General features: G+C 44.2%; 1 protein-coding gene across 1 annotated transcript; it reads right to left on the bottom strand.

The window, feature by feature from the left end:
• Nucleotides 1-532: 532 nt before the first annotated feature.
• HSPE1 (heat shock protein family E (Hsp10) member 1) lies at nucleotides 533-14,810 on the bottom strand. Its single transcript, XM_063430218.1, has 4 exons — nucleotides 14,723-14,810; nucleotides 5,418-5,582; nucleotides 927-1,016; nucleotides 533-806 (listed from the first exon to the last, which is right to left on the bottom strand). Exons 1-4 carry the CDS (start codon nucleotides 14,723-14,725, stop codon nucleotides 756-758), a joined length of 309 nt encoding a protein of 102 aa, XP_063286288.1. The 5' UTR covers nucleotides 14,726-14,810; the 3' UTR covers nucleotides 533-755.
• Nucleotides 14,811-14,871: the final 61 nt, after the last annotated feature.

The following is a 14,871-nucleotide window of genomic DNA, read 5'->3' as shown; positions in this document are numbered from 1 at the left end:
AGTATATTATATGATATAAATAATGGTATCTTTAGAATGAACATTTAATAGCGAGAAAAATGGTATATAATATGTATGGGTACAGTAAATGTGTAAGAGGCAAATTACATCTAAAACACAACCACTGCAGAAGTGTAAAAAGAGCCCTGGTCCTTAACGGTAATAAAATTGAAAAATGGCCTAGTCACTAAGGGGTTGCAGTGTTCAGCCTGTAGAGAAACCTTAGCTACACATGTGCAGCAGAACATATCCAGGCTAAGTATTTTGTAGCCAAAGATATAGATTGGTTTATACAAAAATCTTCATTTTTCTAGCAGTATCAGGATTATGTAGCTAAATCCAGCTGCCTGATCTTTTGTAGCAAGTCTTTTATTTTAGTACAGTAGCAGTGTAGGAGATATGAAATGTAATTGTACACAGGGCAGGGGAGTGGGGCCAAATGCCAAAATCAGCACCTCAGATTTTTTTTTTGTAGAACTAGTCCTTATTTATGTGTAGTTTATGTACAGAAAAAAAAAACAACCCACTAGAATCCCTTTTAAACAATATATTTATTTACCATATGAAATGATGTCATTTAAACAATGGCAAAAAAGAAATACGGCTAAATCATTTTACAAAGCATGGTAAAATAGAGGCAAAAAAAAAAAAGATACAAAGTGTAGATTTTTACATTATATCAAAAAGAAATTATATTTACAAGAAACCTGACAAGATGTGTTATCCTGGAATGAAGATCGACCAAAAACAATAGTTTACTCTACATATTTTCCTAAAATATCTCCGTCCCGAAATAAGAAGTAGTCCTGTATTAAAAAAAAAAAAATTGAGAAAATGTAGTCTATTCAAAAATACATTTAATAAAAATACAAAACATAAAAATACTCGCTCCCCACACCAGTTAATCACAAAGCTTTAATACACACCTTATCATCTAGAACAACCTTGGTGCCTCCATATTCTGGTAGCAAGATCTTGTCACCAACTTTAACACTTACTGGTTGAATAGCTCCATCCTAGAAGTTAAATATAAATAAAAACAGATTAAAGATCGGGGGAGGGGAGGGGGTGGAATGTTCGAGAAGGAACTGTACTTTCGACTCTGCCTAAACAAATATTTGTACACCAAGTGCACACATCTGTTTAATTCGACCCATCTCAAGAGATTCTGTTGTGAAGCTAGAGTTACAGCAGTACAGGCATGAGGTCTTGGGAGATTGTTGTGCACAACTACCAGTCAAAAATGCAAGTTTTAAAGGACTATAGACCATATTATGTAGTGTTTGTGGTGCCTGGAGTGCCTTGCCCCCCTTGCAACCCGTGTTAATTTTGTCGACTAAAATGGCGTTTTAGTCAAAAGACTGACTAAAAATAAACTGAAATTTGCGGCTAAAAAAAATTAACACTGCGCAGAGAGGCTGTTAAATGGGCAAAAGAGACGGACCAGGGCATGGGAGAGAGACGCCTAGAGGGGCTGTGGAAGGGGAAAAGACAGATGGAGGCTTTAACTAAACCCATTAGATTTTAGTTTTATCAACTAAAATCTACAGGAGATGTAATTGACAAACAATTCAGATCACTAAAATGGTATTTAAGTCAAAAGAGACTGACTAAAACTAAAGTTGAAATTTGCCGCCAAAATGAACACTGCTCCCAACCCCAAAATAAGTACTTCGATAATTTGACAGTCTGCCTGTATTTCCTCCCAGGACTACCAATGTGACAGGGGACCAGTCAGGATATTAAGGACTGCGATGCCTGCCTGGGAATCTGATCAAATACGACTGTCCTAAGCACCATAGGTAGTTCCACCAGTGCTCCAGACAACTAAAGCACTTCAGTTTTAGGTGTACTTTTGTCAATTTACAAAAAGTGAACATTTTAATAGAAATGAATCATGTTACAGCCCCTTTGCTGTCAGACACTTATTGAGCTAAACTAGGGATTGACTGATATTGATTTTTTAGAGCCGATAATCTGTGAACTTTCAGGCCGATAGCCGATAACTAGATGTGCTATATTCTGTACATTTACCATTTTGAAAATATAAACTAATTCTAAAGGTAAATGCACAAAATATACATGCCACATGTAGTGGATGAAGTGTGTTTAGACAGAGGAGCTGTGTGTAGTGTATAGTGAATGCAGTGTGTGTTTGCATTTACTATACACACTACACAAACACTCTGCATTCACTATACACACACTACACAGAGTGTGTTTGTGTAGTGTGTATAGTGAATGCAGTGTGCGTGTGTAATGCAGTGTGCGTGTGTGTAATGCACTGTGTGTGTAGTGATGTAATTTGTGTAAAATGGGGGGGGGCATTTTTTTATTTTAATTTATTTTTTATATGGTTTTTTTTTTGTTTTCTTTAGTCCCCCTTCCCTGCTTCTAACCAGGGAAGGGGGGGGGGGGGAGATATAGTATTCCCTGGTGGTCCGGTGACTTGTTAAATACTGGGGGGCCCGCAGGAACCTGTTTCTTACCTTTCTTGCAGCTCCCAGTGCAAATCTCGCGGCCCTTAGTGCAGCGCAGAGCGTTGCTATGGTAACCTGTGGCAACGCTCTGCGGCCGCAGGTCTCGCAAGATTTGCGCTGGAGGAGCTGCAAGAAAGGTAAGAAACAGCTTCCTGCAGGCCCCCCAGGACCGCCGGGCTTGTAATGAGTCCGGCGGTCATAGGAGGTATTATCGGCAATATCGGTATCTATACTGGCCGATACCGATATTGCCGAAAATACAGAATATCGGCCGATTAAATCGGTAAAACCGATAATCGGTCAATCCCTAAGCTAAACTCACAAAACAGACAATTGCTCAGAGCACCTGCCTTGCAATGAATTTTTATTGAGCTGCATTGGAAAGTGTATAAATTGAACAGAAAATCTAGAGGACAAAACATCTGTAGCTTCTGCAAGCCGTTTTAGATTACACCCTTTGGGTTGTATTTGTTCATTGGGAGTTGTTCATCGGCTCCTACATATGTTTGAGAACATCCATCCTAGGTGTTGGAGTATTTAGGGCGTTGCTATGAGTGGTATTATTATTATTGGTATTCATATTAGCACCAACTTATTCCACAGCGCTTTACAATAAAAGGAGTATTTAACAAATGAGACAATAACAAAATGTAACAGTATCAATAGGTATGTGAGGACCCTGCTGAAACAAGCTTACAGTCTAGAGGAGGTGGGGTATAAAACCCCAAAACCCTGCCTCACAAAAACTGGCCAAAGTTAGTGTTCATATTTGTATGTGTGTGAAAAAGGGAACAACACAAAAAAAAACACGTTTGAACGCCAACTTTGGCCAGTGTTTGTGACCAAGTGGCTACTAAAAAAGACTGGACATATACCCCATTTGCAAAACCTTGAGTTGTCTTTTGCAAATGGTATGCCATCATGGGGGTAATGCTCATTCCTGGGCTACCATAGGGTCTCAAAGGCAATGTAACCAATCTGGCGAATTTTAATGTGAAAAAATGGAAACGCAAGTCTTCTATTACGCTCTGTAATTTTTGAAGACACAATAAGACCTGTACATATTGGGTACTGTTATAATCGAGAGACTTTGCTGAACACAAATATTAGGGTTTCCAAACATTACAACTCATCACAACAATTGTAACGTCAGTGAAAGTGCCATTTGTGTGTGAAAAATGCTAAATACTGCATTTTCACAGACAAAATCATTGTTGTGATATGATTTACGGTTTTGAAACACTAATATGTGTTCAGCGAAGTCTCCCGAGTAAAAGAGTACGCCCCTATGTACAGGTTTTATCGTGTCTTGGAAAGTTACAGGGTAAAATATAGGGCTTGTGAACCATGTTCTCTGGACTTTCTGCCTGCGTTGTCAGGCAAGTCCCTCAAATTGTAATGAAATGAAATCATGTAAAAATATTATAGAAGTATATAATTATATGTATTTTGATATTAATATTCATATATTTAAATCAAAATACATTTAAAATGGGGTTATAAATAGGTGTGTGTGTGTAATATATATATATATATATATATATATATATATATAGTTCTTATTGATTATTTTTATATGAGAGCTCAAGCAGTCCCCCTGCTGGCACTGCATGAACCGGCGTTTCCGGCCATGTGATCGCAAGGACGCAGCGATCACATGGCTTTGGAGGGCCGGATCATGCAGAAGTGGGCTGCCTGAGCTCCCAGGCCGCCCCCTGGATTGCGACCGCCGTCGTGGGATCGGTGGGGACCCAGTAAGTTCCCTGGACAGCGAGGACGTTCTATGCCGCCCTCCGGCATAGAACGTACGCCATCCTTAAAGGGTTAAGGAGAGCTGGGACAACACCGGAAGAAAGAGCAGTTGAAGATGTGCGTTAACAACGTCACCAGACAAGGGACGAGATATCTGATGAGGTGGGACGGGATCGGATCAAGTTATTTATATAGCGCCAACAAATTCCACAGCACTTTACAGTGGGTACAAGTGGACAAGAGGTGGGACGAGAGGAAAGGAGAAGTACAGCCACCTTCTGTTCAGTAGTTGGAGAGAAGCCTTGGAGAGTAGGGATGATATAGTCCAAGTGAGGTTGAGAGTGGAGAGAATTAATTCCTTAACAGTTTAATGTTGTCAGTAAAGTAACATGCAAAGCCATCAGCTGAAAGATTAGTTAGGGGAGTGGCCACATCAAGGCAAAAAAGGGAGTTAAAGATATTAAAGAGATGCCTAGGATTGAGGGAGCATGAACTAATGAGGAAGAGTCAGACTATTTAGCAAGGGTGAGAGCTGTGCTGTATGAACGCAAGAGAGATAGATATAGATATATAAAATATAGCAGAAAGTCTGACAAGGTGCAAGACTTCCTCAAGCAGCATTCAGCTGAACGGGAGCATCACTGCAGGTAGCGGGTTGACAGTGTGCCACAGTTGGGGGCATGTCCTTCTTTGAGGTGAATGCTTGTAACAACTCTATAGTCACCAGAACACCCACAGCGAGTCCCTGCAGGTTGAGCATTGTAAACGCTGCCTTTTAAGAGAAAAGGAAGTGTCTGTACTGCAGCCCAAGTCCACCTCTAGGGACTGTCATGGACAGACACTTGAGGGACTTTTTGGGTGAGGTCCTGGAATCTCTGCAGGACTTACATTAAACGTCTTAGCGCTCTGTGTGGAGAAGCTGAACGCTACCCACAGAGACGCACTGATTAGCATCTACTCATAGACATGCATTAAATTTACTGAGAAAGTGCACTGAGGTCATAAAGACTGACAATCCAAACTAAGTAGGAAGGGCAACAGCATGAAGTGGTGTAAACAGAATTTTAACAATATTCAGAAATGTCATAGGCAATTTTTTTTCTTCTTTTCTTAGAGCCTTATAGCATAGGGCTCTTCAAAAAGAAAATTAGGATGGAGAGCACCCTAGCTCAGAAACAAAATTACCTTCCCTTTGGCTCCGTCTCCAACTGCTACCACTGTTGCTTGCAGCACTTTACCCTGTGATTTCTCTGGAAGCATTATTCCACCTTTGGTTACAGTCTCTGCTGCAAACCGCTCAACAAGAACACGATCAAACAATGGAAGAAAGCTTCTGAAAGCACGTCCGGCCTAAAAATACAAGTTGACATTATGAAGACAAATCTTAAAAATACACAACGTGCTTAAAGGGACACTAATATAGCTTGGTTGCTACATTTAAGTGCTGCTTGAAAGTGTGTGATTGGAAATATTCTGGAGAGTTTTACAGAAGCTTCAACTGTCTAAGATTTTGCCAAGAGAGTTTTCTTTCTTACTGTTACAGGTGAAACTCGCTTCCCTCCTCCGTTACATGCTCACCCAGTCTCCACTCCTTCAAAAAAATCGTTAAAAACCCACTTCTTCATAAAAGCGTATCAATTAAACTGTTAATAGCCCCCAACTGATTCCTCTTCTGCAACTGTCACTAGTCTAATACTATCCTTACCTTTTTGTGTCATTTTACCCCACTCCCTCTAGCTCATTGAGCAGGGCCCTCAACCCCTCTGTTCCTGTGTGTCCAACTTGTCTGGTTACAACTACATGTCCACCCATTGTAAAGCGCTGCGGAATTTGACGGCGCTCTATAAATATCATAATAATAATAGTGGGGATTGTACCGCTTAATGCCCTTCACCCCAGAGCTGGTTTAAGCTCTTTTAAATGTGAGTTAACTACCTGCTTTTTATTCATTTTACCCTTGGATTTTGGCATATTACACTATCGGCTGTCTGTCGTATCTCCCCTTGTCTCTCCACATATACGGATATTTTAACCATCCAGACGGATCAACTCCTGAGGACAGTACCCCTATTTTATCCTGTTATATTAGTGAGACTTTTATACTAATATTTTATTATCCGGACGGATCAACTCCTGAGGGTTACACCGTTATTTTAGTGAGACCAACCATTTAATTTGCTGTATAATCACCTAGACTAATTGGTCTGTTTTCAATTGTATATTTACTACTACAAGACTTTTTGGCGCAACCCTCACCTCCTCCTTCTGGTCTTGTGAAATGTCTTCCCGGAGCTACTGCTCACAGAGACAGGAGACATTTGTAATATTGTTAAGCAAGCAAAGCAAGAAGGGGAATTTGATGTTCTTGTCTATCTAGGGACAAGTGACTTGTCTTGTAAAGAGGTTTCAGAGGTTAAGGAAGTTTTTAGTGTTTTGCCAATGATATACGGCAGGTTGCTTCCACACTGTCATTCTCTGAAGTTCTGCCTGTGCATAACACTCAGAACGACAGGCGGATGCGTATTAGGGACTTTAACTTGTGGCTTGGTGAATGGTGTCGGGAGCAAGGATTTGGCTTCATTTCTCATGGTAGCTCTGTTTGGAATGGAAATAAACTGTACAAAAAAGATGGTTTGCATCTTTCTCAAAAGGGAACAAATGTTCTCAGTGAGCAGTTCAGAGGTTTTGTATTAGGATGTATTTAAACTAGGAGGGGGGCAAAAGGGTGATAAAACATCAATCCAATTCCCCCCCCAAAACAAGGACAGAAGGTGCCTGTAGCAAGTGTGTTAAAAAATGATAAGCTTAGAGTCATATCTACAAATGCTCACAGATTAGGGAACAAGATCCATGAACTTGTGGCAATAATTGCAACAGATAATGTAGATTTAGTCGCTGTTACTGAGACATGGTATAATACATGGTGTGGCCCTGTATGTTAATGATAGCATAAAATCTAGCCTAATAAGTTAGTGAAGCGAACAGAGTCTGTTTGGGCTACGTTAGAATTTGGTAATCACACAGTAACTCATGTAGGTCTGATTTATAGGCCCCAAGGACAAATAGAAGTGTTAGATAATCTACTAGTTAAGGAAATAGCTAAAATGAAAATGAAGGGTGAAGTAATCATCATGGGTGACTTTAACCACTTAAGGACACATGACATGTGTGGCATGTCACGATTCCCTTTTATTCCAGAAGTTTGGTCCTTAAGGGGTTAATATTCCTGATGTGAACTGGAAAACCAAAATAGTGGCTTGTGCCAGGACCACACATTCTAGACTCCCTACTCGGATTGTCTCTAAAACAAGGCGTTGAGGAGCCAACTCTTAAGGAGTCCATACTAGATTTAGTGTTAACAAATGGAGATTTAGTATCAGATATTACTGTAGGTGAAAGGTTAGGATCCAGTGATCAGTCAGTCAGTGTGGTTTAATAAAAGAACAGTGACAGAGTCACAAAACAAAAAAACTAAAGTTTTAGACTTTAGAAAAAAATACTTTTCTAAAATAGGTATAAAAGGAGTCATTAACAGACTGGAGCAATTTAAATGGAGTCCGAGAGAAATGGGATTATTTAAAAGTTGCACTGCTGTAGGCAACAGAAAATTGCATTAGGCTTGTCAGTAAAAGCAAAAAAAAGCAAAAAAGTTAGGAGGAAGAAGAAGAAAGAAGGAAGAAAACAGGTTTTTGAGTCATAAATGAGAAAAGGAAAGTAAAACAAGGATTAGTTAGATGAAAAACAAAAGAAGGAAGGTATGTAGAAGAGGATAAAGGTCTAGCTGACTGCCTCAATTAATATTTTTGTTCAGTATGTACAGATGAAAATGAAGGCAAGAGGCCTCAGTTAGGAAAAACGCAAAATGAGTCATTTGTTACATGTGAGTTTACAGAGGAAGAGGTTCTAAGTCAACTGTCAAAAGTAAAGACAAATAAGTCAATGGGACCTGATGGAATACACCCAACGTTATTTAAATTGCTTAGTGGTGTACTAGCAAAACCATTAACGGATTTATTTAACCAATCATTGTTAAAAGGAGTAGTCCCAGATGATTGGAAGTTAGCGAATGTTGTGCACATTCGCAAGAAAGGTAGTAGGGAGGAGTCAGGCAACTATAGGTCAGTAAGCCTTACTTCTGTAGTGGGCAAAGTAATGGAAACCATGTAAAAGAATAGGATTGTTGAACATCTAAAAACACATGGATTTCAAGATCAGAGACAACATGGGTTTACTTCAGGGAGATCATGCCAAAATAGTCGTATTGATTTTTTTTTTTTTTTGATTGGGAAACTGAAATAATAGATCAGGGTGGTGCAGTAGACATAGCTCACCTAGCTTTCAGTAAGGCCTGTGACACTGTTGCACATAGAAGGCTTATAAATAAACTGCAATCTTTAAGTTTGGATCCCAATATTGTTGAATGGGTAAGGCAGTGGCTGAGTAACATGCAACAGAGGGTTGTAGTCAATGGAGTATATTCAAAGCATGGGCTTGTCACCAATGGGGTACCTCAGGGATCTATACTTGGACCCATTCTCTTTAAGATTTGTATTAGTTATATTGCAGAAGGTCTTGATGCCAAAGTGTTTCTTTTTGCTGATGATACGAAGAGGTGTTACAAACTGCCATTTGTAACTGGCCCTTTAAATGTCAAATTGCCCTGCTTCCCTGGGTTGTGGAGAAGCCTATTTGCCAGCCTCCTTCCTCATGACTATGGCCCTTGGGAAATTATGCCCCTGAAAACTTATGGACTTTAATTGGGTGTGTATGGCCTTTAAGAACCATATGGGGACATATTGTGACTTTGATGAACAATGTCCCTTTAAGACTATGTCCCAAGACCTGTAAAATAACTTGTTCCTTGCTTTCTCCCACTTGGTTCAGTAAATGGAGCTTACTGAACCAAGTACCACACAGGCGGACCACCCAGAAGTGGAAGTGTGCCATTAATTTACCTCCCAGGCTGGGAGGCTGCGGTAGGTAAATTACCGACCGCTGGGAGGCCGCAGTTCGTGCAAACCAACACGTGGCGGCGGCCATCTTTGTTCATTCGAACGAGGTCAGCGGTGTGTGTAGCCAAATTCATGGAACTGAAATCGGCTACACATTTCACCAAACACCGCTGACCCTTACCTTCTCCTACAATGAATTTTCAGCTGCAGAGACCAAGTCTCGTTCGGCAATTTGAACGCTCGTTCGAATGGGACTTAGTCATTGTGGCGAAACCAACCTCGCCACTGTGAACTGGAGAAGCCTGGTTGCTCGCCTGCTCCCTTTGGACTATGGCCCTGCAGGTTAAAGCTTTTATATTCCCTGCAGAAAGGCTTGTTCGTGCCTTTCTGCCCGCGTGTTCGGTAGATTCCAGGGGGACCACCGGGGAGCTGGAATGTGCCGCCAATTGACTGCCCAGAAGCTGCGGTTAACCGCAGCTTAATTGATGAACGCTGGGTGGCCTTTGCTCGTTTGCCAAACACGTGGCAGCGGCCATTTTAAGTCCCGAACGGCTAGCGGTGTTCAGGTGTATGTCTGTGATTGCGCTAACACTGTGGCACTGAAAACGGACACTTACTTGCGCGAACACCGCTGAGCGGTCCACCCCCTGGTTCCTATTCGTGCCCTTGGTGTCGAACACCGGTTCAGTCGGTACTTTGGGATATGTGAATATGTTAACCCAGATAGCCATGCCATGGAGCCTATTCGTGTAACGAAAGACTATGTAAAAGACTTTGGCTCCATGGCATTTAAACTGTATGTATGTTATCGGAGCGCCATTCAGTAGTAATGTGCGCTCAGATCTAAGCTATCTGGGGATATGTAGAATGTGTATGTTTTATGTACTAAATGCATCAATAGGTAATTTTGTGTCTTTTACTGTCTTTTTGTCTGCCATGTGGGTAATGGACTTTTGCCTCTGTCCTTGGAGATAATTGGATTACTTCTCCAATTATCCCCAGGCCAGGGAGGAGGGATTGTGATGCATTGTCAGATTGTTTAAAGGTGTCTGTGATTGGTCCGTGGCCAATATGTTTCCCAGTTAACCATATGGTCCCCCTAGGGGAGTGTCCACCAGGTGGGAAACCTGCATAAAAGCCAGGCAGTTAGCCCCAGTAAAGTTGTTGCTGCTTAACCCTGAATGTGAAGTGTCGTCTCATTCTTGGGGGGAATTTGACTGTATGCCGATTGCCAGGAGTGTAAGCTGTTCGTATGGCTTTTCCTGTTCGGCTGCTTCCAGGGTTCGTGTGTTTCCTGTTCGGGAGTTGGGGGATTCGTGCAGTTTGGAGTTTGGGAGGTTGGTGATTGCAGTAGCTGCTGGTCTATCTGAAAGGGGATTATCGCCTAAACGTTTTTTATCCTCTTGTGAGCGAAACGGTCCGTTACAATTGGTGGCAAGCGACGGGATCATTTCCACAGCCCAGAAGGACAGCTACAGGCAACACCATTCCTTGGATTACAAATTGAGGGCAACGCCAGTACCCGTACAGCGCCCCCATCTACAAAGGAACCAACATCGGCAGAGCAAGCATGGCGTCTGACTACACTCAGGAGGAGTTTGACAGAGAGGTTGCCATGCGGCTGGCTTACTTTGGACCCAACCCCGCTGAGAAATATGTGCAGTTCGCGAGGAAATTAGCGGCAGAGTACCTGCAATTCCTGGCAGATAGTGCCAGGGGTGTCGTCCGCCCTCCCCAGCGGCAGAGTGCGTTTCGGGGATTCAAAAGTGTACCCCAGGGAGCTGAAGGGGTCGTCCGCCCTCCCCAGCGGCAGCGTGTACCCCAGGGAGCTGAAGGGGTCGTCAGCCCTCCCCAGCGGCAGCGTGTACCCCAGGGAGCTGAAGGGGTCGTCCGCCCTCCCCAGCGGCAGCGTGTACCCCAGGGAGCTGAAGGGGTCGTCCGCCCTCCCCAGCGGCAGCGTGTACCCCAGGGAGCTGAAGGGGTCGTCCGCCCTCCCCAGCGGCAGCGTGTACCCCAGGGAGCTGAAGGGGTCGTCCGCCCTCCCCAGCGGCAGCGTGTACCCCAGGGAGCTGAAGGGGTCGTCCGCCCTCCCCAGCGGCAGCGTGTACCCCAGGGAGCTGAAGGGGTCGTCCGCCCTCCCCAGCGGCAGCGTGTACCCCAGGGAGCTGAAGGGGTCGTCCGCCCTCCCCAGCGGCAGCGTGTACCCCAGGGAGCTGAAGGGGTCGTCCGCCCTCCCCAGCGGCAGCGTGTACCCCAGGGAGCTGAAGGGGTCGTCCGCCCTCCCCAGCGGCAGCGTGTACCCAAAGGAGCTGAAGGTGCCGTCCGCCCTCCCCAGCGGCAGCGTGTACCCCAGGGAGCTGAAGGTGCCGTCCGCCCTCCCCAGCGGCAGCGTGTACCCCAGGGAGCTGAAGGTGCCGTCCTTCCTCCCCAGCGGCAGCGTGTACCCCAGGGAGCTGAAGGTGCCATCCTTCCTCCCCAGCGGCAGCGTGTCCTGCAGGGAGCAAAGATCGTCAGTCTCGCACCCCAGCAGCAGGACAAAATATTGAAAGGGGAGACAGTTGGTTCCCCTCTGCACCAGCAGAGAGATTGTCAGGGAGAGGAGCCTGCTACCCCCTTTCCCCAGCGGCAGTGTACAGTTCAGAGAGAGGAGCTTGTTACACCCTCTCTCCAGCGGCAGCCTAACCCCCAAGGGGAGATGTTAAGCCCCACAACTGTGCAGGTGGGACCGTAGTCTCTGTACTGGCAGCACCAGGCATAAGGACGGTCGGTCCTGTACCCGAGCCACAGAGTGGTGTAGCCAGAGGGGAGACAGTCGATCTCCCCCGCCCACAACCAGGCTCCAACCAGGCTACTTCCGTGGTAGCGCTGGCACCAGGGCAGAGTACCGCTGGTCTCTGCCCACTCAGCAACCCACCAAGGCAGTCTACCAGCATCCCGCACAGCCGTGGTGAGGCACCTGGACATGGACAAGTTCTCCTCTACTCAGGTGTAGTAACCAGTTATTGTGGGTGGGCTGTACTGCTGTTTCTGTTTTGTGGGTGGGTTGCTGGACTAACCAGGGCACTGACCGGCAGGAGGTCAGATACCCTGTTAGTCTAGTTGGTAAAGGGGAGAAGTGTGGCGAAACCAACCTCGCCACTGTGAACTGGAGAAGCCTGGTTGCTCGCCTGCTCCCTTTGGACTATGGCCCTGCAGGTTAAAGCTTTTATTTTCCCTGCAGAAAGGCTTGTTCGGTAGATTCCAGGGGGACCACCGGGGAGCTGGAGTGTGCCGCCAATTGACTGCCCAGAAGCTGCGGTTAACCGCAGCTTAATTGATGAACGCTGGGTGGCCTTTGCTCGTTTGCCAAACACGTGGCAGCAGCCATTTTAAGTCCCGAACGGCTAGCGGTGTTTAGGTGTATGTCTGTGATTGCGCTAACACTGTGGAACTGAAAACGGACACTTACTTGCGCGAACACCACTGAGCGGTCCGCCCCCTGGTTCCTACTCGTGCCCTTGGTGTCGAACACCGGTTCAGTCGGTACTTTGGGATATGTGAATATGTTAACCCAGATAGCCATGCCATGGAGCCTATTCGTGTAACGAAAGACTATGTAAAAGACTTTGGCTCCATGGCATTTAAACTGTATGTATGTTATCGGAGCACCATTCAGTAGTAATGTGCGCTCAGATCTAAGCTATCTGGGGATATGTAGAATGTGTATGTTTTATGTACTAAATGCATCAATAGGTAATTTTGTGTCTTTTACTGTCTTTTTGTCTGCCATGTGGGTAATGGACTTTTGCCTCTGTCCTTGGAGATAATTGGATTACTTCTCCAATTATCCCCAGCCAAGGGAGGAGGGATTGTGATGCATTGTCGGATTGTTTAAAGGTGTCTGTGATTGGTCCGTGGCCAATATGTTTCCCAGTTTCCCATCTGGTCCCCTAGGGGAGTGTCCACCAGGTGGGAAACCTGCATTTTTTTAAAGTTACAGGGAAGGGGCCATCTTAGAAACCTATAGTGCCAGAAAAGCAGCCACTGTAACCACTATAGCTTAAAGGACCACTCTAGGCACCCGGACCACTTCAGCTTAATGAAGTGGTCTGGGTGCCAGGTCCAGCTAGGGTTAACTTATTTTTTTTTTTTTTTAAACCAGCAGTTTCAGAGAAACTGCTATGTTTATAAATGGGTTAATCCAGCCCTCAAAGCCTCTAGTGGCTGTCTCATTGACAGCCGCTAGAGGCGCTTGCGTGATTCTCACTGTGAAAATCAGTGAGAGCACGCAAGCATCCATAGGAAAGCATTGATAATGCTTTCCTATGAGACCGGCTGAATGCGCGCGCAGCTCTTGCTGCGCGTGCGCATTCAGCAGAATGGGAGGAGAAGAGCTCCCCGCCCGGCGCTGGAGAAAGGTAAGTTTTAACCCCTTTCCTCTCCCCAGATCCCTGTGGGAGGGGTTCCCTGAGGGTGGGGGCACCCTCAGGGCACTATAGTGCCAGGAAACAGTATGTTTTCCTGGCACTATAGTGGTCCTTTAATGTAGTGGTCCTGGTGTCTACAACATGCCCCTGCAGGCTTTTCAGTGTATACGCTGCCTTTTCAAAGAAAAGGCAATGTTTAAATTGATCCTAGTAACACTTCTAGCGGCAGTTACTCCTGTGTCAGTGCTGCTGGTGTTAAGTGCCTTAATGCAGAGCATTCAACATAGAGATGCATTGATTCAATTAACCATTTGACCAATAGCCTTCCAATGCTATCTTCTGAATTGGCAGAGATCATCCAGCTTGCCATGGAGTCGGGGCCAGACCAAAAAAAAAAAAGTTATGCAAGTGTCAGGAATACAGGTTTGTATTCCTGACACTTTAGTGTTCCTTAAAAACAAATTACATCAATTTGCCTGTGTTTAATAAGCATCAGCTGACTCTCAGCCATAGAATGCTGACTGAGCTGTGGAGTCCCCTTCCCCCATTATAACCTTCACAAGGTCAACAGATGCATGGTCTAATCAAGTATTCTAAGGGATATAGCTTTAGACTAGTTACACAGACAAACACACAATTCATCATATTAAATAAAATATAAACTTTTACAGAAAATCTGACTTCTAGATGATAAAATATATGTATCGATCAAAATAAATTATATGCATACTGCACGTTTGTTTGTTCTTTACAAAAGCAGTAGACATTTCAGAACATGCACATATCTTATTCCCTCTGCCACACATTATAAAATTGCATAATCAATACGAATTGGATAAAGTACAATTTTAAACAGAAGTAACAAAAGTTTCATGAAAAATTGCTAAACTGGGACTATTCACTTATCTCCCAGTTAACCGAATTAAAAACCTGTATTAGAATATCCAAGCTAAAACTAACTGTACTTATAGCATAGTTAGAGAATTGTTGTGGGGTTTTTTTCACATCAGAATTCACCACAATTTGTAATTTTGTATCTAATCCTGTCTGTGTGATAATTAGGTGGCTAAAGGCACCATGAAATATATAATCTGGAATATCACTAAACACAATGATTGCCGTATATGCTCACCATGCTGCTTAATATGAGATACCACCTCCTTCAACACTCAGATCAATCTGACGGCTCTGTCCTTTATCCACGTGAATACAAAGACTCTCCCTCGCGCATGCGCGGCACCGGACCACCATGACCCACTGACAAGAACTACCCCACTGACA

The sequence above is a fragment of the Pelobates fuscus genome, chromosome 8, assembly GCF_036172605.1.
Source record: "Pelobates fuscus isolate aPelFus1 chromosome 8, aPelFus1.pri, whole genome shotgun sequence".
NCBI lineage: Eukaryota > Metazoa > Chordata > Amphibia > Anura > Pelobatidae > Pelobates > Pelobates fuscus.
The sequence above is the reverse complement of the archived record's forward strand: the minus strand, read 5'-3'. Positions and strand labels throughout refer to the sequence as shown.

What these genes read in the sequence shown, in the direction of transcription:
- HSPE1 (XM_063430218.1), bottom strand. An exon ending in GAGACGGAGCCAAAGGGAAG is followed by an intron (nt 1,017 to 5,417) that starts GTAATTTTGTTT and finishes TTTAACTTCTAG; the next exon opens with GATGGAGCTATTCAACCAGT. An exon ending in AGGTTGTTCTAGATGATAAG is followed by an intron (nt 807 to 926) that starts GTGTGTATTAAA and finishes TTTTTAATACAG; the next exon opens with GACTACTTCTTATTTCGGGA.